General features: G+C 47.6%; 2 protein-coding genes across 2 annotated transcripts in view; one reads left to right on the forward strand and one right to left on the reverse strand.

Annotated features, from left to right (window-relative positions):
* Positions 1-150: 150 nt before the first annotated feature.
* Positions 151-7,096, forward strand: Emg1 (EMG1 N1-specific pseudouridine methyltransferase). The gene is made up of 6 exons (XM_005378851.2): positions 151-422; positions 5,446-5,547; positions 5,636-5,777; positions 6,253-6,311; positions 6,384-6,533; positions 6,825-7,096. Exons 1-6 carry the CDS (start codon positions 255-257, stop codon positions 6,936-6,938), a joined length of 735 nt encoding a protein of 244 aa, XP_005378908.1. The 5' UTR covers positions 151-254; the 3' UTR covers positions 6,939-7,096.
* Positions 7,097-7,314: 218 nt separating this feature from the next.
* The window catches only part of Lpcat3 (lysophosphatidylcholine acyltransferase 3), a 34,070-nt gene continuing 18,957 nt past the window's right edge, over positions 7,315-22,427 (reverse strand). Inside the window, exons 2-13 of the mRNA XM_005378854.2 lie at positions 13,634-13,741; positions 12,507-12,613; positions 11,850-11,943; positions 11,683-11,720; positions 11,108-11,286; positions 9,953-10,061; positions 9,275-9,361; positions 9,014-9,180; positions 8,362-8,509; positions 8,127-8,285; positions 7,899-8,027; positions 7,315-7,670 (exon numbers count right to left, since the gene is read on the reverse strand). Coding sequence (XP_005378911.1) covers positions 7,911-8,027; positions 8,127-8,285; positions 8,362-8,509; positions 9,014-9,180; positions 9,275-9,361; positions 9,953-10,061; positions 11,108-11,286; positions 11,683-11,720; positions 11,850-11,943; positions 12,507-12,613; positions 13,634-13,741 — 1,313 coding nt within the window. The 3' untranslated portion in view covers positions 7,315-7,670; positions 7,899-7,910. The remainder of the gene's footprint in view (positions 7,671-7,898; positions 8,028-8,126; positions 8,286-8,361; positions 8,510-9,013; positions 9,181-9,274; positions 9,362-9,952; positions 10,062-11,107; positions 11,287-11,682; positions 11,721-11,849; positions 11,944-12,506; positions 12,614-13,633; positions 13,742-22,427) is intronic.

The following is a 22,427-nucleotide window of genomic DNA, read 5'->3' on the forward strand; positions in this document are numbered from 1 at the left end:
AAGTGCGTTCCCTTCTAAACCCTCCCCTCTGCCTCACGCCGGACCCGAACCCCGCGCACAGAAATCACGCATCCGGAAGTCCCACCCCATTGTGGAACCCTGCCCTTTCAGGCAGGCTTTGGTAGCGCAAGACTATAAGCTATAGCTTTCTCCCGGCGCCCACTTTCAAAATGGCAGCCGGAAGGAAGTGTGCGATAGGACCAGCGGGAGAATATAATTAAGCCCATTGGAAGGACTTCCGGTCTGCTGGCAAGATGGCTGCGCCCAGTGGTGGGTTTCAACCTCGTGAGCGGAGCTTTGGGGAGGAGGATGAGAATTGGGATGCTGCCGCGCCCAAGAGGCCCCGACTCGGAGCAGGAAGCAAGACCGGAGGCCGTCGGTTCATTGTGGTGCTGGAAGGAGCCAGTCTGGAGACGGTCAAGGTAGTCTGAAGCAGGAAGTGTGGAACGAGTAGATTGAGAGGGTGGGATTTCTTGGGATGAGGTGGAGGCCACAAAGTGGAGAAAGGAAAAGTGAAAAACCTTTTTGGAGGAAAGGTGGTGGAAGAGTCACGTAGTTGATTATCACTCGGTTTGACATCCTGGGTTAGCAGAACTGGTTCTTTTCCTTTTCTTGACTCTTATTCCAGCTGTCACTTACTTGCTTTCCCACGGCTGCGTGGTACAATATCATGTAAAGTCAGGGCAGTTTCGTCCACATGGCTTCTCATGTCCCAGTCGAGAAAGATAGTTATGTTAAAGTAGGTAACAGTACTGTAGCCTAGTTTGTCCAGCATTTTATTGGTAAGAACTTGAGGTTTCATTTCGTTGAAGGATTACCACTGTAGCCCCTTTTTCTGTCCACCTTAAAACACTGCCCGGATCACATTATTATTTAATAAGCCTCTGTCTCTCTTTTATTTTTATTTTTTTGTACCAGGTCTCTTTTTCTTATTTATTTATTTATTTATTTATTATTATTATTTTTTTTAGGTCTCTTTTACTTTTACGTATAATTTTTTTCCTCTGGATGAAATAAAGTCAGCAACTCTCTTACTTAACATCTTGTACTATGTCTTCATGTGGTATGACTTTGTCTCTTACCCTTTAGAGCCAAACTTGTTAAATAAGTAGACCCAGAACTTCAGAAGTCAGAATTCTAATTTTCTTTTTTGGAGACTGGGTCTTGCTGTGTAGTTTAGGCTGGTCCTAAACTCACTATGTAGCCCACGCTGGTTTTTTTTTTTTTTTTTTTTTTTTTTCGACGCTGGTTTTAAACTCTTGGCAATCCCTCTGCCTCAGCCTCCCGAGTGCCCTGCTTTAATCTTGTTTCTTAACATTTATTTTATTACGTGATTTTTGAGAAAATAAATTCATTTTTTAAAATAGGGATACACGTTAACTGTGAGCCACATGGGGGAATAGTGAAAGTCTTTTAAAAATAGTACATTTTCATAATAATCTAAGGTGAGATTCCTTCCCGTCTGTTCCTCAGCCACTGTAACACTTTGTTAAGATTTCAGGCTAGACACGCTGTTGTTTTAAAAATGACCAGGTAATAATAAGGATTCTTTTTCATTGTTTTTTCTGTAATTGGTATTTCCAACCTAATTACAGGTTCTTGTGTTTATCCCTTACTAATTGCCTCCTGTTGTTCTATTAACTCGGTTAATTTTGACATTTGCTGTCGGATATAACTGTAATTTGCAAATGTGAACTGCTTGTCTGTATCAGCCATGGACTTGCACTAGATTGCCTGGGTTCAAATCTGTCTACTAGTTGTGTGACCTTAGGCAAAACCTTAGTTACTTTAGGGGATAATAAATATAAATATAAATACAAATGTAAATATATATTGAATATAAATATATATGTTTTATATATATATATATATACCAGGAATCAAACTCAGGACCTTGCGCTTGCCAGACAGGCGCTTGTGCCACTGAGCTATATATCCCTAGCCTAGGGGATAATAATATTGAGAGAGATTAAAGGAGTTAATTTGTATAAAATTGTTGAAGTAATATGCCTGGCACTTGGAATAAGTTAATAGGTATGTATGAATTTGGCACATGCCTGTAATCCCAATGCTCAGGAGGCTGAGGCAGGAGGATCAGTTTGAGTTTGAGGCCAGCCTGACCCTGTCTCAAAAAAAAAAAAAGTTGAAAAGGCTGGGCATGGTGGGACACACCTATAATTCTACCACTCTGGGAGGCTAAGGCAGGAGGATGCAAAGTTTTAAGTCAGCCTGGCAATTTAGTGACCCAGCAAGGCCATATTTCAAAAAATAAAGAGGATGTTGCTCAGTGTGAAGGCCCTGTATTTAATCTCCAGCATCACAAAAAATAAAACCACCGCCAAGAAATTGAAAAAGTTATGGGCAAATTAAAGTTCCTAGAACATATTCAGAAGAATTTAGGTCAGTTTGTGAGGTGAATGTGATAACCCCTACACTATGGAAGCTGACAGGTTAAGCTGTCGTTAATGAACTTCAAAGATTAGAGACCTCACAGCTGGCTGAAGTCTTCATCAGGCTGTATTATGTCTGCCTTGTACTAGCACCTGTTGCTTCTACGAGTCTTATCTGGCAAGAAGTCTGCCCATTATTATTGTTATATTACTTCCCATTTATTGTTACTATTATTGGTGCTACTGGGGATTGCACCCAAGGCCTTCTCAGCTTTCTTTTTTTTTGGTATCAGGAATTGAACTTGGGACCTTGTGCTTGCCAGGCAGGCACTGTGCCACTGAGCTGTATCACTGGTCCTTCCCAGCCTTATTTCTGAGAAAGGGTCTTGCTGAATTGCCCAGGTTGGGCTCAAATTTGCAGTTTTCCTGCCTCAGCCTCCCAGATTATTAGGATAAAAAGCATGCACCACTATGTCTGGCTTCCATTTATTCCTATACTCCAGTCTCAGCGGCCTTCCTTTAAGTCTTTTGAACACAGTAAGTTCTATACCTTGCAGCCGTTGAATATATTGTTCTTTCACAGCAAGCCCGTAACTCAGCTCTTTGCCTCATTAATTGTTACTTAGTTGTTCATTTTACAACTGAGTTTCTATAATAAATGCATTCTTCATTTATTAGGTTACACCAGGGAATCACTGGTTTCATAGCATTTATAAAAAGGTAGATAGATGTATTACATGATAATCTGGCCCAGTGTCTGGGAGGGGTGGAAGTGGATTGATTCCCTGGCATAAATCTCCTGTTACAGTCCTTTAATAATCCCCTTACTCTTTCTTGGCAATGTTAAAGTTTGAAGTATGTAACTGTTTATCCTTTATGTCTTTGTGAGGGCAGAGAGTAGAATAAGGTTTCAAAAATTCTTATTTTCACTACCTTTTATAATTACTGATATATAGTCATTGATTAGTGGTTTTTAAGCGTATTAACCCACAAAAAGGTTACATGTGAGTCAAGAGACACATTGAACTATATGAAACCAAGTTCCATAAACATTTTTGTTTTTTGAGACAGAGTCTTGCTATGCAGTTCAGGCTGGCCTTGAACTTACTATGTAGCTCAGGCTGGTCTTGAACTCATAGCGATCCTCCTGCCTCAGCCTTCCGAGTGCTGAGATTACAGGTGTGCACCACCATGCCTGGCACTCATAAGCTATTATTACTATATGTAAAGTACTTTTGGCGTTTTCTACTGTTTTATTAAAAGAACAACCACCCTGTTTATATGCTAGGAATGGGTGGAAATTGGTTATTCTATGTAAGGGGTTCTTTTTCAGTGTGGTGGTTAATGCCTACAGTTGTAGCTACTTGGGAGATTGAAGAAGGGGCATTGCAAGTTTTTTGTTATTGTTTTGAGCAGCGTCTCACCAAGTAGTGCAGGCTGGCCTGAATTCATTGCGATTCTCCTGCCTCAGCTTCCCAAGTGCTGGGATTACAGGTATGTGCCACCATTTCCAGTGAGGATAGCAAGTTTGAGGGCAGCCTGAGCAATTTAGTAAGACCCTGTCTCAAAATATAAAAAAGGGCTGGGCTGGGCAGGGCTTGCACTCCTATAATCCCGGCATTCAGGAAGCTGAGGCAGGAGGATGGACATGAGTTAGAGGCCATTCTGGGCTACATAGCAAGACCCTGCTGCAAAGAAACAACAAAAGGAGGGAAGTGGGGCTGGGATGTAGCTTAGCAGTGAGGCTGTGGATTCAATCTCCAGTACTGTGGATGTGGTGGGTTATTTTTTTTTTTTTTCTATTAAAGTCTCATGGATTTAGTTCTTGGTTCTTTGTGTGAGTTTGTGTTCTTTGTGACATTCTTGATATTTCAACCAGTTAATTTCAAAATCTACATTCCTTTTCCTCCAACTTTTTCAGCCATGTAAAGACATATATACATATTCTAGTGATACACAGAACAGCCTCTCATGACCTGTATTTTTTTGAGGGGGGTGCGGTACTGGGACTTGAATTCAGGACCTCACACTTGCTAGGCAGTTTGTACCACTGAACAAAACCCTGGCCCCTCATGACTTGTGTTTGTATTTAACAGTGTATTTTTATTTTTAAAAAGTTTTTTGGAGACAGGTCTTATGGAAGACCAAACTCTAGCCTTGAGTTTACTCCTGGCCTTGAGTTTACAGTGTAGCTCAGGCTGCTTGGAACTTTCAGTGATTCTCCTACCTCTGCCTCCTCAGTGCTGGGATTACAGGAGTGCATCCCATGCCTGGTGATGCTGTATTTTTGAACTTTACTGACCTCTTTTTTTTGAGACAGGGTCTCACTGTGTAGTCCAGACTGGCCTTGAACTTGGTGGTGATCCTGTTTCCCTAGTGCTGGGATTACAGGCATGCACCACCACACTCAGCTGCTTTTGTCATCTTTTTAAGATAAGTGTCTCGCTGTGCAGTTCAGGCTGGCCTTGAACTCAGCCTCCTAAGTACTGGAATACAGGTGTACACCACCACACCTGGTGCGCTTTCGTTTTTCCTTGACTCATTTGTACCTTTTCTCACACTTGTCTCAGAACTGGGAGAATCCCCTTTTATTTAGTTCCTTCTGAGAGAAGTGTTCCTTGATTGAATTGTCACACTTCCTGCTTAGATCTACAGCTTTGTTTAGTTCATGTTTGTTGTAAGCAGACTCAGGGCAGTGATTTCGTCTGTTTTCTGCAGTAACTATGTAGTGCTTCTGTGACAAACAGGAACATTCAGCCTTGCTCACTCATTCACCTGACTCCTGCCTAGTTCTGTCCTATCAGTGGCCTTGCTCAGCGGCCACAGGTTGTGCCCTTCCTCTCGTCCCTGAGAGTGGTTATTTGGGGGTGTGTGTAAGTGCGACCACACGGTGGACCTCACCTCCCATGACTGAGTCAGAAGGGGGCCTAAGCATTTGCCTGCCGGATAGGTTTCCAGCTGCTGCTGCTGGCTCGGGGCCACATTCTGAGAATGACTGGGCTAAACAAGGAGCTTACGCTGCTCTCCTCCCATCTCTTCTGTTCTCGTTCTTCAGGTAGGGAAGGCGTATGAACTACTCAACTGTGACAAGCACAAGTCTATGTTGCTGAAGAACGGGCGGGACCCTGGGGAAGTAAGACCAGACATAGCCCACCAGGTAACTTGGTCTCCTGAGCCTCAGGGAAGGGGAGGCGGCAGGATGCTGCTGCTTATGGCCCTCACTGGCCCGGCCTTTGCCTTATCAGAGCTTGCTGATGCTGATGGACAGCCCGCTGAACCGGGCCGGCCTGCTGCAGGTGTATATCCACACGCAGAGGAACGTGCTGATTGAAGTCAACCCCCAGACCCGTATCCCCAGGACATTTGACCGCTTCTGCGGCCTCATGGGTAAGGAGCACAGGACCTCAGAGTTCAGGATGACCACAGCAGCGAAGAGGGGGAGGAGGAATGAGAGTGTTAGAGGGTGGGTTCTCTCGGGAGAGAACGTGATTGGTGCTAGGGCAGAGACTCCATTGTGTTGTGCTTCTGCATGCATGGAAATTCTGCTGTCCTCTCCTTGGAGTAGGTTCCTAGCGAAGAGAAAACAGGAGCTTGAAGCCATCACTGCTGCTAGCTTGGGTGCTGCCCTGGTTGTCACATGTAGGAGCAGTGTGGTGTGGGCACATGGCACCCACCTCACCTGGTGGTTCTCTAGTTAGGAAGCTGGGCAGAGTGGAGTCACCACCTAGTTGTTTTTTTTTTTTTTTTTTTCCTTAAACTTTGAGACAGGGTCTTACTATGTAGTCTAGGCTGCCCTCAAATTTGTGGTGATCCTCCTGCCTCAGGAGGCTTCTGCCTAGTTCTGAACCCTTTTTCCTCCTAGTTCAGCTTTTACACAAACTGAGCGTCCGAGCAGCTGATGGCCCCCAGAAGCTTTTGAAGGTGAGGCACTGAAACCCACAGCATGGATAGAGTTTGGGGATTCTTTGGAGCTGATTTTCTTTTTTTCTTCAGGTAATTAAGAACCCAGTGTCTGATCATTTCCCAGTTGGCTGTATGAAAATTGGCACTTCTTTTTCCGTCCCGGTCATCAGTGATGTGCGAGAGTTGGTGCCCAGTAGCGACCCTATTGTTTTTGTAGTGGGGGCCTTTGCGCATGGCAAGGTAAGGTTTGGGCTCAGCTCTGAGATCCCTCATAGAGCTAAGGCTTAGTAAGAATTCCCAGAGTGGTTAGCAGTTAACAGTCCTTCCATACAGGGAAATAGAGGGGAGAATAGCAGCTACAAGACAAATGGTGGTTCCACTTCTTATGCCAGGAAGACTGCTTGCTTGTAGCAGACAAAGCCAGATCTTCACGTTCTCTAGGGAAATGCTAGCTTGGCTGCAGTTTTCCTTTTCTGAGGAAAGGCTGAGCTTTTGAGGAGCAGCTGGTTGACGGGACTGTTGTCTCCTCAGGTCAGTGTGGAGTACACGGAGAAGACAGTGTCCATCAGCAACTACCCCCTCTCTGCTGCCCTCACCTGTGCCAAGCTTACCACGGCCTTTGAGGAGGTGTGGGGGGTGATCTGATGGCAGCAGAACCTGGTTCTGAACCAAAGGACTATCAGCCCCCTGGCCCTGCTGTGAATGGACTGCGGCCAGCCGACCTTTCAGCACGGAGCCTGGAGCCCAGGAAGCCCATGCTGTACATTTGCTCTTCATTTGTCCTATAAATGTGTTTTTCTCAACCCAGGTTGTTTTGGGTTTCTAAGCTTAGCAGAGTCGAATGGTATAAAGTGTTCTCAGACTTCAGGGCAGACATGAGGTCACAGAGTTCACACTCTCTGTTAGTGCTGGGCTGTGAAAGCAGCCCTGGAATTCTCACGCTGTAAAGGAGACAACCCTGAGATTTCAGCCATGTGTGCACCAAGAACTGTGTATGAAAGAAAGCAATGGATGCCAGCAGTGAAAAACCCACAAACAGAAGTGATTTTATCTGGTACAGTTCCAAGATAGAAAAGTGGAGCAGGTGGGGCCGCGTACCCTCTCCTCCCCCATGGGGGCGGTGGCACAGACAGTCCTAGGAAATTGGCAGAAGAACAGCAGAGTCCCGGCTGGAGGGGAGAGATAAGGCAACGTGCATGGGGGAGTAAGGGGGACGAGGCCCCCCACTCCTCCCACAAAAGCCTCCCCTTTGGCCGCCGCAGCAGAGGCACAGCTGGGAGCACACGGCTTCCGTCTCCCTGGCTTTCTGTGCGCTGGATGAGGGAGTGCTGTGAAAAAGGGCCGAGTAGTTTCTGCACCAGTCCTGCTTTAGGCCACCTGCAAGACAAGACGTGAGACTACAAGCTGGTCCTGGGGCTTGGTCCCTGTCACTGCCCCATAGCTTCCTCCTAGTGGCCTTGAGTTACCGGTCCTCAGTGCCCCGCATGGGACCCAGGAGCCAGGCTACCTGGACATCCACCCCAGATTTCTGCTGCTGTCCTTGATTCCCAGTTTGTGGCTCTAGCCTGTACCCTGCTAGCTTCAGCACAGCTGTGGAATATTTACCAGAGAAACCGATTATTCTGTCTTCTTTAACTTCTCTTTCCTTGGCACCAATGCTTTGCGGATGTAAGGCAGTGTGAATAGTAGGCTCAAGAAGAAGACGTGGCCGAGAAAGTAGACAGATTTATATACCTGTGGTGGGAGAGGCTGGTGAGCTAGGTATGGGGCACAGTGTGTCCTGGATGCCTAAGCTCCCTGGATCCTCCGGCAGCTTTGCGGGCCTCCCCTCACCTTAAACCACTTGTCCCACGTGAAGAGGCAGAAGGCGGTCATGGAGTAGCCCATGAAGAGCCAGTGGATGGTCTGCTGTACCACGTAGAACAAGGGCTGCAGGGCAGTGATGTTGGCGAGGCTGCTGAGGGCTGGACTGTTTTGGATGAGGGCGGCAACCTGGACGGAAGGAGAGCAGGTATCAGTGCCTTGTCCCCTCCTCTTCCTCCTCGTCATGCGCCCCCTTGAGGCCCACCTGCTTTTCCACAATAATGATGAGGAACTCCATCTGGAAGCAGACCAGGTATCCTGAGTGGAGGCCATGCCAGAGGGCCAGGAACAGCAATGAGAGACCATGGGACAGTTGTTTATTTCCAAGGAACTTGAGGCGTTTGAAGAAGTAACTGGAGAGAAGAGGATGGATGAGCCTCGGGATCTACTCCCTGCCCCCACTATCCTGCTGAGGGCTCTGGGTAGCACGGCAGCTGGCTGTCACTTGTGGCCCCTGGGGGTTTGGGAGGCAGTGCTCACGCCCACTTTAGAGACAGCTAGTTGGCAGGGTGACCTCAGGTGAGCCACTAGCTTGTGCAGGTGGTAACGGCCTACCAAGTGCCTGGTACAGAATGTTCAGGGCCAAGGGGTGATCATTCTCAAGCTGCTTGTGCTCCAGCGGGGACAGCAAGTAAATGGTGACCTTATGCACAGGGCAGCGGAGGGTGTGAACTAGTGAGAAGACCGCTCAGCAGTTAAGAGTTTGAGGCACTTCTGTGGGATGTTTTGCGGTGCTGGGTGGGGACAGTAGTATGTGAGTGACGGAAGATTCTACCCACACACATCCCTGCCCTCAATGGGAGCAGTGGTGAGAGCCTGGCGCCAGCCGCCCCCACCCCCCACCCCCTGGTGCTGACCGGGCCACCCAGGCGTTCGTGTTGATGTTGAAGGAGGCGATGGTGCCGTTGAATTGGGGAGTTGTCTCAAAGAGCCACACCTTCATGTTGGCACAGGCATCCCACTTGGCTTTTCCGTCTTCTCCAAAGCCATTGAAGCCCAGCCCCGTCAAGATGCACACTCCTTCCTGAGGCAAGAGAAGGCTCAGGGTCCCGGCTCCTCCCCACCCTAGCAGGCCCGCAGCCGTCTGCACACGAGCCTGGGCCGCTGTTGCTACTTACTGTGACCAGCCAACAGGTGACGTATTTGTACAGCACAAACTTGCCCCAGATCAGCATGTACATGCAGCGGAACCAGAAAGAGCGGTTCTTGAAGGAAGAGAAGGTGTGTGTGAGGCCCAGCACACAGGTTTGCCAAGCACTTGTCCCCTTCAGACTTGGCTATGCTCGTCAAGGTGCAGCCTTGTGTATTTGCCCCTCTGGCCTCACTGCCTTTCTCACAGGCTGGGTGGGATGGGCAGGGAGCCCCAGAAACACCCACCCACCCACTCCCAGATGCAGCTCTGTCCTTTACTTGTGTCATCTGCTTTCCTGGAAGTTAAGTGCTAGGGACCTTAAAGGTCTGCAGTCTGTGGTAACCTACCTGGAATGGGGAGGGAACTGCTGCACTGAGCTAAAGCCAGCTGGTCCCCTTTGGGTTTCCCAGAGGCCCCCAAATCTGCTAGCCGAGCAGGAAACAGGCTGGAGTCAGCCTGCTGTGACCACGGAGCTGCTGTGTGTAATGAAGCAAGCTAAGTGTGGCTCTGGCTGCTCAGTGTGGGATGGCAGATGTATTGTGGCCCAGCTGGCACTGACCCCAGCTCTCACAGATGGCATCGCCACCACCTCTGCTACCTATGGGGTCCTGCTGTCCAAGAGGCACCCGCCCTGCACTGTGTCGGCCCAGCACGAGCCACTCACTTCGTAGTCCTCAGAGAGCAGGTAGTCCTCTGTGATGTGCGGGCTGAGCAGCGTGTGACCCACCAGGTAGATAAGGCCCAGGCTCAGGCGCTTGAGAGCAGGTATGGTGCTGCAAAGGAAGGAGTGGTGTCATGGGAAGGGGCCGGCTGCACTTCCGCCCCTCAGTCACAGCCGGGTCTAGCTGCGGCTGCAGGAAAAGCTCTGCTGCCCAGAGTGAACACCATTTTGGAGACAGCTGTGTGGCGCTGTGCGAATGGTGCCTGACAGCTGTGCCTACAGGAAGGGCAGGCAGGGCGGACAGCAATAGCAGCCATCACTTCTTCCTGAGTTGATGCTGAGACTCAGGCTGGCAAGTTCTCAACAAAGGAGTTCTTCTGGTCACTTTTCAATTTTCTACCAATATATATTCATATACATTTTTTCCTTTTTTATATACGTTTTTATATACTTAAAAAATCCTTTTTTCCAGCCAGGGGTGGTGGCACATCTGTGCCTATAATCCTAACACGCTGGAGGCTGAGACAGGGGGATCGTTGTGAGTTGGAGGTCAGCCTGGACTACAGAGTGAGCTCAAGGCCAGCCTGGACTGCATAGCAAGACCGACTCAAAGAGACAAAAAAAAAAAAAAAAAAAAATCCTTTCCACGCCCCCAGCAGTGGGGACCGAACCTATGGAGCACTGAGCTACATCCCCAGCTCTTTTTACTTAAGGGCCTTGTTAAATTGCCTAGGCTGGGCTTGAACTGGAGATCCTTCTGCCTCAGCCTCTCAAGTAGTTGAGGTTATAGGCATGTACTACCACACTTAGCTTAAAAAAGAAAAAAAAAATGAGAAAACAGGCTTTCAAGTCATGGACATGACTACTTTGGGTAAAATCCCATGGCATAAAAATGAATGTTTTTATCATGTGCACCATGGCACATGGTAGTAATCCAGATGAGGCAGGAAGATAGTAAGTTCAAGGCCAACATGAGGTACATAGGAACACTTTGTCTTAAAAGACAAAACAAAAGTCTTAATGTTTGTAATTTGGGCTGAAAAAGCCACTAGGAGCACAGCCTGGGGTCTGAGAGTCACGGTCTTCATGTAGGGCCAGGCTGAGGAAGCCGCTTCAGAAGAGACTGTGCCTGGGGTCGTGCCCAGAGAGCACGGTTACCTGTTTGGCATCTTCCCTGGTGTGTCCGTCAGCTTCCCCTGCACCAGCTTCATGTAGTGGTTCATGGAGAACTGGGGACCTACCAAGAATGCCCCGTAGAAGTAGGAGAAACCAGCAACTTCCAGCAGGGAAGGGACGCCACGGAAGGCATACTTCTGCTGCTCAGCGGTCAAGGAGCTCTGTGCCAAGACAGAGTGGAAGGTTCAGAACACCCTGGCATATCCGCCCGGGAGCAAGGCCAGGCGCTTCACACAGCGCCCCCTGCTGGCGCCATCTGTCTTGAGATGGATGGAAAAAGGCTGCTCAGTGTGGAAAGGAGTAGGGGTAGGTGGTTTAGCAACAGCTGGTTGTTGCTGCTTTCATAGTCTCTCATGGCTCTGGTCTCTGTGCAAGAGCTGGGTCCCGGGCGAGTGAGATTTGTGGGTCCTTGCCCAGTGCACTCTGACGTGGGGATCACAAGCTGGGAGCTGAGGCACAGGCTCTGGCTCTGAAATCCGGGTCTACCTTGGGAACAACAGCCTTCCTCCTCCCTCAGATTAGGCTGTGAGTCTCTCTGCAGTGGAAAGGGTACTTACCTCCTCTTTGCCTCCATCAAAGTAGTCAACAGCCAAACCTGACAGAGAGAGAAGGGGTGGGTAGAGCAGAGGGAGAGGACACAGGACTTGGCCTGCGCCTGCGTGCAGGCAGCTGTGTGCTGGGGACACCAGGAGGTGTGTGGCCTTTGGGCGGGCCTACCACCTACCGATCAGCTTCAACGTCAGGACACAGTGTGGCATCGTCCACTTGATATCGTAGTTGCCTGTGGCAGTGTAATAATATCCAGCAAGAAGATAGGCCTGGGGGGAATTAGTACACCATCACTACGAGGTCTTGATTTTTCCTTGCTCTGAAATCCCTAATAGTCTCATTTTTTTGTTTCTCCTCATGAAAAGCTTTAAGAAGTTGCTACAAATGGGGACAATAAGCCTATAATGGGAAGAGACTGGCTCAAGGTTTCTCTGCAACATGAGGCTAATCTGAGATGAGGGGCTAAACACCCTCTCTCCGGGGTCTCGTTATGTAGCCCAGTTTGGCCAAGAACTTGCAGTGATCCTCCTGCCTCAGCCTCCTGAGTGCTGGGATCACAGGCACGTGCCACCACACCTGGCTTTTGCCTTGCCTTTAAGGCAGAAAGGGTGCCTCGCATGTCCTTCCTGAGGCGAGCAGCAAGTTCCTATTGTGCTCTGCAGATGAAGCATCGGGCCTGTGCTAAGTGACCTGCCAGAGGGCAGGCTACAAAGTGCTGGGAGGAGGGTTAGAAGTCAGGTGTCCTAGTTCACTGCTTCTGCACCACAGTCCCCTGCCCCCTAAACTGCTGCCAGCTGTGACCTGAGTCTTCGGGGGGGAGACATTTATTTACCATCTGCAAGCAAAAGGTGGTGAGGACGGCAGTGACGGTGCGGCCCATCAGTCGGAGGATGAGGAACTGAAGCACAATACAGAGCAGGGAGTGGTAGAACTGGCACCCTGGAGGCAGGGGAGAGAGCACAGCTGAGCCTGGTCTGCTACATCCCCACTGCCCTGAGGCTTCCGGCAACAGAGAGGGCACAGAGAGAAAACCTTTCAGCCACATGTGCTGAGCATGCCTTGGTCCCAGCATGCTGAAAGGCTGAGGCATGAGGATCACCCTGTGTTCCAGGCCAGCCTGGGCTCCAGTGTGAGGTGAAGGTCAGCCCGAAAGGAACATTCCTCCCAGAAATCCCAGACTTTGGAGGAAGGGATGCAAGTGAATTGTAGAAACACGGGGACTATCAAGGTGTTACTTGGTTTGCACTGAGGTGGACTCTAAGTGAGGATTCCTTGGAATTGTCATTCAGCGACAGCCCAAGCAGAGAAGTGCCACTCCTTTGGTGATAATGATCCTCAAAGTGGCTTTATTTATTTATCATCACTATTTTTTTGACACAGGGCCTTGCTGTATAGTCCAGGCTGGGTGGGAGTTCACTTACTTTTCTAGTGCTGGAGATGGAACCCAGGCTGCGTGCATGCCTGGTAACTGTTTTACCACTGAGCCACATCCCCCAGCCCTACATTTACTTTTTTAGCTGATACATTAAATGAAAAACTGTTCTTATTAGTTAGGCATGCTGGCACATGCCTGTAACCCAGGCACAGTGGGAGGCTGAGGCAGGAAGAGGCAAAATTTGAGCCCAGGTTGGGCAACTTAGCGAGACCCTGTGTGAAAATAAATAAAAAGAGCCGGGGGTGCAGCTCAGGAGAAGGCCCTAGGTTTGATCCCTGTAACATACACATGTACACACGTGTACACACACACACAGTACATATTTATGGAGGTGTCAAGTGCTGTTCTGATACATGTATACATCATTTTTGTTTATTTTTCAAAATGCTTTTTCTGACAGTGGAATGTACTAAAAGGGAAAGCCGAGGTGTTCCTGCCCATACAACCCTCTCTTCACTACTGAAGTCTCTCCAGGAAACTTGAGTCAAGTTTGTTTTTCCCCAGGGCTCACTCAGTTTACTCACCAAAGTTAAAGTAAGCGATGGAGAGACCGGTGAACGCATGGAACAGATGGATGAGGTAGCTGTCCTTGTAGAAAAGGTAATGCCGGTAAAACAGAGCCAAGGGGTAACCTGTACAGGGAGAGAGACGAAGGCCAGTGGTGCCACTGCAGCTTTGTTCTGCAGTTTTATCTGGCCTGAAAGCTCAGCCCCCAGAGAGAAAAAAAAATAGTCACATAGCTTATGGATATTATCAGGGAAAGTAGAACAGCACCCCACAAACAGTACGCTCTCAAAAGCTGTTTTGTAAACAGACATTTAGAACTGGGGCTATCTGCAAACAAAAGGTGGTGCAACACAGCACAACAGCACATTTAGAACTGAAGATGCTTTTTTTAAAACTGAGATACAAAATTGGATCCCAGCACTGCCTATCAATTATTAAGAATCTTTTCTTCCTTTAATGAAAAAAAGCCAAAAACAATGACACAAACAATTGAGGATGAGGCAAGTGTGCTGGTGCATGCCTGTCACAATCGCCTGGGAAACACCACGTGAACTCACATCTGTCCTGTTGGCACAGTGTCACCGGACTGTCCGGAAGGTAAAGACGAGCTCACACTGGGATGCACAGTGTGCGCACGGCAGTTACAGGAAACCAGTCTCGGCAGCAAAAAGTCATAAAACCATTCATTCAGAGACTGGAAAAATGTCTTCCAAAGCTGAGATTCAGAGTGTTGTCTGAAAGCCACGTGCAAATGACAGGGCACCTGCTGCTGGCCACGTACTGGTTTCACAAGGCCAAGGCTGCTCGCTGTCAGAAAAGCTGCCCCTACTCTGGGGCTCCTAAGTTCCACAGCTATGTTGCAACTCACATTCTGCATCTGGTGCAGAAGCCTGGCGGAAGTGCTTCTCAACATTCCTGCTGCCCGTGTGAGGAGTCAGGATCTCCCTACTGATTTTGGAAGGACACCTCACCTGTCACTGTCACTGCATAACTGATGTTCCTGAGTTGGTCGTGGTTTACAGTTACCTGGGGCCTCACTGACTCTAGACAAATGCTGTACTGCTGAGCTCTACTCGCTACAGCAGCTGCTGGAACTCATGGTTTTAAACTATAAATTGCAGTTACTTTATGTTGCCAGTGTAGTTTGAGTTTAGTTAACTTTGAAAAGAACAGTGTCATGCACAAAGTAAATGCTCAGTTATTAGCTATAAGGATAAGTGAATAATCATGTTATATGTTGGCTGATAACCTTCTAGTCTTTTTCATGTATACTTTTTTTTTTTTCTTTTTGAGACAGGGTCTCACTATGTAGTTTAGGCTGGCCTTGAACTCACTTATGTAGCCCAGGCTGGCCTTGAACTCACAATGATCCTCCCACCTCAGCCTCCTGAGTGCTGCAATTACAAGCTTGCACCACCACGCCCAGCCTATACTTTTTTAAAAAAATTTATGGTCAGACTGTGTACTTAAGTATCTCCTAGTGTTTTCAAATAGCAATGTACCAATCACTTGATCTGGTTGGTATCAGGATTTACAGTGACCTTTGATTGCTGTTCCCATAATGGGTTGGGTTCTGTATCAAATTTATAGCTTCTTGCACTTGAACCACACAGGGTTAGGAGCACCAATCTTTGACCACAGTCAAAAATTCTGCATATAAACCTGGCATGGTGATGCATCTCTGTAATCCCAGCACGTGAGGCTGAGGTAGGAGGATCAGCGTTGAGTCTGAGGCCAGGCTACAGAAGCCCAGTTTAAGGCCAGCTTGCACTACATAGCAAGATCCTGTCTCCAAAAAAAAAAAAAAGTATATAAATTTTTTGTTTTTCCAATATGAGAAATAGCACCCAGGGGCTGGCATATGGGAGTTAAGTCTATTGCTGATCCACATCCCCTGCATATAACCTTTGACTCCCCAAAACTGAACTACTAGTAGCCTACTGTTGACTAAGGTTTACCGATAGTACCAAAAGTCAATTAATTCAGCTGGGTGTGGTGGCACATGCCTGTAATCCCAGCACTCTGGAGGCTGAGGCAGAGGGATCACTGCGAGTTTGAGGCCAGCCTGGGCTACATAGTGAGTCTAGGCCATCCTGAACCATATAGTGAGACCTTGGTCCCCACCCCCCTCCAAATTTAACTCCTTTTCTATGCTAAATGTACTACATACGGTGAGAGATACCTGCCTTGAGGGGTCACTTTGTCTTGTTTTTTGTGCTGTTGGGGATTAAATTATGCTAGGCAAATACTCTAACATTGAGGGCCACCCCCCAAGTAGGCTTTTGCTGTGTTGCCCAGGTTGACCTCCAGAGAGGCCACTTTTTCCTACAATAAGCAATTTACTGGAGAGAGGAAGGCTCCTGAGAGGTGATCAGTGAGCATCACATGGTGCTTTTAAGTGGCTCCTTATAACACTTGAGCTCACCACAACAGCAGCGGGGAAAACTCTATTGGCAACTTCAACTGCTGTTGCAGCTACAGAAATACTGTTACATAGTACTGTATGTACTACTGTTATTTTGTATTTAAATTTAGTTTTTTAACTGATATATAAAAACATAAAAATTAAGCCAGGTATGGTGATCCATGTCTGCAATCTCAGATAAGTGGGAGGCTGAGGCAGGAGGTTCATAAATTTGAAGTCAGCCAGAGCAATTCAGCAAAACCCTGCCTTAAAATAAAAAGGGCTGGGGATGTAGCTCAGTGGGAGAGCACTTGCCTAGCATACTTGAGGCCTGTTCAGTTCAGTCCCTGGTATTGCAAAAACAAAGAACATAAACAAAACCCCCCATAAAGATTGTACGTAATCAGGAGGTGCCATTTAATGTTTTGAGACATGGATTGTGTGAGGAAGTTTATTTTTATTTATTTTTTTCTTCCGGTACCAGGAATCGAACTCACTTGCGCTTGCCAGGCAGGCACTTTGCCGCTGAGCTAAATCCCCAGCCCTGTGTGAGGAAGTTTAAATCAGGGTAAACAAGCATATTCCTTAAACATTATTTCTTTATGGTAAAAACATTTAAAATCCTTTTTTTTAAATACAGGGTCTCGCTGTATGGTTCAGGCTGCCTTGAACTCACTATGTAGCCCAGGGTGGCATTCAATTCACAGTGATCTTTCTGCCCCAGCCTCCCCTGGAGTGCTGGGATTACAAGTGTGTGCTGGGGCGCCCAGCTCATTTAGCTTTTTTACATGTTAGAAACTTTTTTTTTTGTAGTGCTGGAGATCAACTCAGGGCCTTGTATATGCTTGCCAAGCACTCTACCACTGAGTTATACCCTCAGCCCTTTTTATTTTCAGACAGGGTCTTGCTAAATTCTCCACGTGGGACTTAAACCTGTGATCATCCCTCCTCAGTGCTGAAATTGCAGGCATGAGCCACCATGTCCTGCTAACTTAAAAAATAGATCTGTGTATTTTTTATGACAGAAAGTGGTTGACTATTATCTCCATATTTTTATTTATGACATACCAAAATTTATTTTATAAACATCCTGAGGATTACTGGCTGATTCATTGCACAGATGTTTAGGAAATACCTCCTAGATGGCAGGGGTGATAATTTTCTCTTCTAGTTGGCTGAGATGACATAACAGTAGTAGCTCAAGAGACAGGGAGACATCTATGACCCTTGCAAATCAGGTGATCAATCCAAGAAGCAGGAGCAAGTCTCCTGTACTTCACACGAGCAGATATTTGGCAGGGAGAGTAGCAAACAATGCTAAGCACCTGGTACTAGAAAGTATAGAGCAGAAGGCCCAATGCCTTACATTTTTTGCTTATTTTCTTCCGAATGAATAGAAATGAAGTAATAGGGCAGATCCTAATTGTCTAGCGTACTATTCAGTAAGTTCTGCATAGCTAACAGTTTACCCCAAGCACTAAACCCTTTAACCACGTGCAGTGCTTGAAAATAAAGAAACATAACCTATTAACTCTCCTCCTTGAGTTGAACGTAGCTTAGTATTGTCCTGGTGCCCTGGGTCACTGGTACCTAGATCAGAGTCACGGTGGCTTTGTGACTTCCGAGGACACTGTGCAGACCCTGTGTGGCCAGCACTGTCCTGATCTCAGAGTTCCTGTGCCCATTTCTTACCAGCGTCTCCATCTACTTCTTGCTATTCTGGTATCAATAGTCACTTCTTGGGTTTGCAATGAGCATGCCAAGAATAGTTCCTCTTTCCTATTTCTAACTTACCGCAGGCTTCAGAAACCAGGACTTTCATTTTACAGAAGTAAAAAAAGACCAGGCCCAGGCTTGGGTGCTTCCTTTCCCTAAAAACCCAAGGCACAGCTTGAGGACACTGACTCTGGTCACCACACAGGGCCCTGTTTGCTGTCCCCTGGCCTCGAGTGTATCCTGGAGTGGAGGTGAAGAACACCTGCACACTGCAAACCCACAACCATAAGACAGAGGGCTCAGGAGGACAGGAACAGCAGACAGCAGGCCAGGAGGGCAGAGCTGCGGGGCGGGACGCTGCCAAGCCGTGCAGGGTGACCATGAGTATGCAAACACCTAACCTTGCTCTTGGCGGCCACCCAGCTCAGCAGGCTCACAGCAGGCCAGCTGCCTGTCCACTCCTTCAGGTTTCTGGTTAATAATATGCCTTAGTTATTTTGGGCTGATCAGGTGTGCAGTCTCCCAAATGAGTGCACTGTGAAGGCTAAATAAAAGGTGAATGGAATGATTTCAGGGCTCCAGGAGGATCAAAGCCCTTTCCCAGAATTCAAGATTCTCTCAGGGCTAAGACCAAGATCTTGTCTGGGTGGCCTATTTTAATTTAGATATCTGAAGAAGGGAGGGGAATAATCAAGAAGGGTGGAACCACTCCAAGACTTCTCCAAGTAAGGTACTAAATTAATCCAACCAGGAGTGAGATGCCTGAGGCTACAGTCTTTATCTAGTTGAGGTTGGATCCAGGTATCCTTGGCTGTGGTCTTGTTTTATCCTTTTAGGCTTCATGGCTTCATCCACCATTGTAGGCCTTAGTAGGGGTCAGTGTCTCACAGAAGTTTAATTATTATGAGTCCACTGCCCATCTCCAGACAAGGAGCCTAGACCCTGGACAGACAAGTTAACATGAAAAGCCAATTGGTTAATATAAGACCTGCTTGGGGCTATTGCATAGTAGTCTCCATCATTCAGGGACATGCTGGGTTCCAGAAGGGTGGTGTCCTGAAGCTGTTCTCAGGTCCTAATGGCTTTCTGTGGGCACAAGTCCCTAGTACAGTGGCTTTAGTCCCCTGAAGAGTCACAGAAGATGCTGTCCAAGAGTCTCCCACTCACACACCTGCCCTCCAGAGTTTGATTCTGTGGTCAGGGTGGAAAAGGACTTGTACTCTCAGGAAGCCCCTCAAGTGCTTCTGGGTGTGGCCAGAGCCAAGAAGCCCTGCCTGCGGGGAGCCTACTGTAGGCCACAGGTGTCACATGGGCCTGAGAGCAAAGCTCTCAGCCTCTGACTGGGGACAGCATCTTCCCTCTGGTCATGCTGATGGGCTTTGGAAAGCTGGTACAGAGGTTCTGAAGCACTTGTGTGCAGGCCCGTAGCCCTCCCTCTTCCTGATCACGGCAGGGGAGGGCCTGCCCACACTTAGCATGGGAAGACACTTGAGGACGATGGCTAAGGTTTGCTCCTGTTAGAATGGCAGCTTCCCAAGAGCCATAAGCAGACACTAGGGATGCCCCGCTCTGCGCTGGCTGCTGGGCCACATATAAGGCATTCTCTGGGGCATCTGTCACGCCTGAGGTTCACTCTTCGCAGGGTCCCACATGCTGTGTAGGTCTAGACCAGCATCTGTCTCACCTGGCACTTCTGGTGGTAACTCCTCATTCCCCATACAACAGTGTGAAGTTACTTATTCATGCTAAAGTTGAGAGGTTTCATTGGAAAGAAACAAACGGGCAGTGTTCACTAAAGTCTGGTAAACTTTTTGTTCTCTTTCATTGTGTGCAGCTGTTTCTGGGTCAAAGAAGACAGCACGGCTCCTTTTGAGCAGGCAGAGGTTCATGCGAGCCTGGTGGAGGAGCACAGGCCATGTTCCATGTTCTGGCGATGTGAGGGAGGGGGTGGCGCGAGGGAGATGTGGACTCCAGTTCTATGGAAGAGGAGGCTGCTGCAACAGATGCCACAGCAAGGGCTGGGGACACTGCGCAGACAACAGTGCCTTTTAAACTTGTCAGTCTCTGGACCAATTTTTGCTGCTATAAAATATGAGGAGCCTAAAACAACTTTTCTATACCTACTGTATCTATACCTACTGTATTAGAAAATTAAAAACTGCAATTATCAGTTCATTATATTACATGTTAATATAAATAAATTTTAAATGACAGTGACTATATATTCCACAACAAAGAAGTAAAACTGCTAAATGAGAAGAATGGCATTGTTTTGCAGTGTTGCAAATTTATGGTCTTTTGTCTGGCTTAAGAGAAAATGGATTCTTGAAGCTGCTTCTGTGTTTCATTTTTTTTCCCCCTGAGACAGGGTTTCACTGTGCAGTTCAGAATGGTCTTGAACTCACTTTGTAGCCCAGGCTGGACTTGAACTCGCAGCAATCTGCTTGCCTCTGTCTCCCAAGTGCTGGGTTTACAGGTGTGTGCCACCACGCCAGGCTAATCTATTGTAATATGCAGGTTTGGTTTACCACTTCAGTTTACTCTGAGTAGCACTTGGCAGCACGATTGTTTATGCACTGGTTATCCCAAGTGTCACTTGAGCAGGTGTCATTTCAACCAGTTGATTCTTATATTAAATAAATTTGATAGTACTGTCATTTTTATATTTCTTGTTATTAAAACTAAGCAAAGAATGCAATTTTTGGTCATCCATTTAAATAATTGAACTGGTATTTAAAATATATGAAGAGGATCTGGTCTTACACAGATACATGTATTTGGAAAGAGCATTTTAGACAGTTGTGGATATTCTTAGATAATTGTGGATATTGGCCAAAACCCAACAATTAGTAATTTCTCAGAGTAATTTCTTAGTTGCAATGTGAGATCTCAAACCACATCAAGGAACTTTTCATGCTCTGCTACAGTGAAATTCACTGGTTTCTTTTGTGTTCTGAATGGGTCTTTAACCCGTAGATGATGCTGGAACATCAGACATTGATCATCTGGAAAATACTGGTTCATGGAGTTAGATCTTTCAAATACTGGCATATTTCATTAGAATATAATATCTAATACCACACTTTTTAATGTCACCAGAGTTCACAGAATTTTTTTTGAATTTTGTTTTTGAGACAGGGCCTCACTGTGTAGTTCAGGCTAGCCTTGAACTCACTATGTAGCCCAGGCTGGCCTCAAACTCATGGTGATCCTCCTGCCTCAGCCTCCCGAGTGCTGGGAGTCCAGGGATGCACCACCATGACTGGCATCCTCCTAGTTCTTTTCTCATCTTTGAGACATAATTCACCATAAAACCCAGCCTTCAAAGTGTAAAGTTCAGTGGTTCTTAGCATATTCAGGATATTCTACTAATTGCAGAATGCTTTCATCCACCCAAAGAAACCTTGGCTGACAGGAGCCACTTCCCATTCTTCTCCACTCGCCTGGTAGACATCTCCAATTCTACAGGTCCTGCACTGAACTCTGCGAGCCTCCCTGGGCCTTCGCCTTGACAGCCTGCAGCGTGAGGACCTGGACCAAGCCACGCACTGCTCCCAGCCCCACCCCGCTACCCTGAGCAGTTGGCACATTCTCCTAGTCCCAGCATGCCTCTGTCTCCCCACTCTGCCTCTCCTGCAGCCACCGGAGGGACTCCCACAGCACAAGCTGGAGCCGAGGCTGGATATCGCCCAAAGTAAAGGTCGAGGTCCACGCAGCCCCTTGCTCTGACTCAGCCCTTTCTGGACTCCCTATCCTCCCTTCCGGCTGCACAGCCTTCGTATTAACTTCCCGAGAGAGTGCAGATCTTGGTAAACCGCCCCTCCACACTGAGATCCTCCTCCCTGACTCTAACAGCTTCCTCAACGCACGCTTCACCTTCGTCCCTACTTCAGTCCACTCCTAAACACCTAAGACAGCATCACCTTTTGGTGCAGTTTATTCATGCGCGGAGGACAGAAACCAGGGGCTTCCTGCAGATGGGTGTCTCCAGCCCTTTCTTTTTTTGAGATAGCGTCTGAGTTGCCCAGGCCAGGCTTAAATGTGGCTATCTCTCGCCTTGGCCTCCCACAGTGCTGGTGCGACCACACCCAGTTATTTAACTTATTTATGTGTCCTTGAAAGCAGGGGCTATGGTCTGTTTTGTTCCATACCACACCTCAGTGCCTACAACAGTTCCTGGGTGAAAGAATGGGAGAGAAAGAATGGTCTGTACTGGAGAAGGTCAAGTGTTCACTGGGCACCTCCTGTGTGGTGAGCGTGGCAGTAAGCACCTAGGGTTGAAGGGCAGCTTCTCACTCCTGAGGGAGCCCACTCCTTAGAGAGAGATAGGAGATATATTCCCTGTATGCAAGGGTCATGTTAGAGATTATTATTATTATTTTTGGTACTGGGAATGGAACTCAGGACCTTGCGCTGGCCAGGCAGGTGCTTGTGCCGCTGAGCTACATCCCCAGCCCATGTTAGAGATTAGAGAAGAGCTCAATCTCCACCTGAGTGGTCAGGATGTATAGGGCCTGGAGGTCCCAGGGATGGAGGGGAAACATGGAACATTCATTTCATGAATATTCGGCTAATTCTAAAACAGTAGAAAGAATGTAAGAAAATGGACAAGGGGTGGACAGCTCAGTGGTACAGTGCTTGTCCAGGTGTGTGAAGATCTAGGTTTGACTAAGCACTGCAAAAAACCCAAA

The sequence above is a fragment of the Chinchilla lanigera genome, unplaced genomic scaffold (genome assembly GCF_000276665.1).
Source record: "Chinchilla lanigera isolate Chin_1 unplaced genomic scaffold, ChiLan1.0 scaffold00012, whole genome shotgun sequence".
Taxonomy (NCBI): Eukaryota; Metazoa; Chordata; class Mammalia; order Rodentia; family Chinchillidae; genus Chinchilla; species Chinchilla lanigera.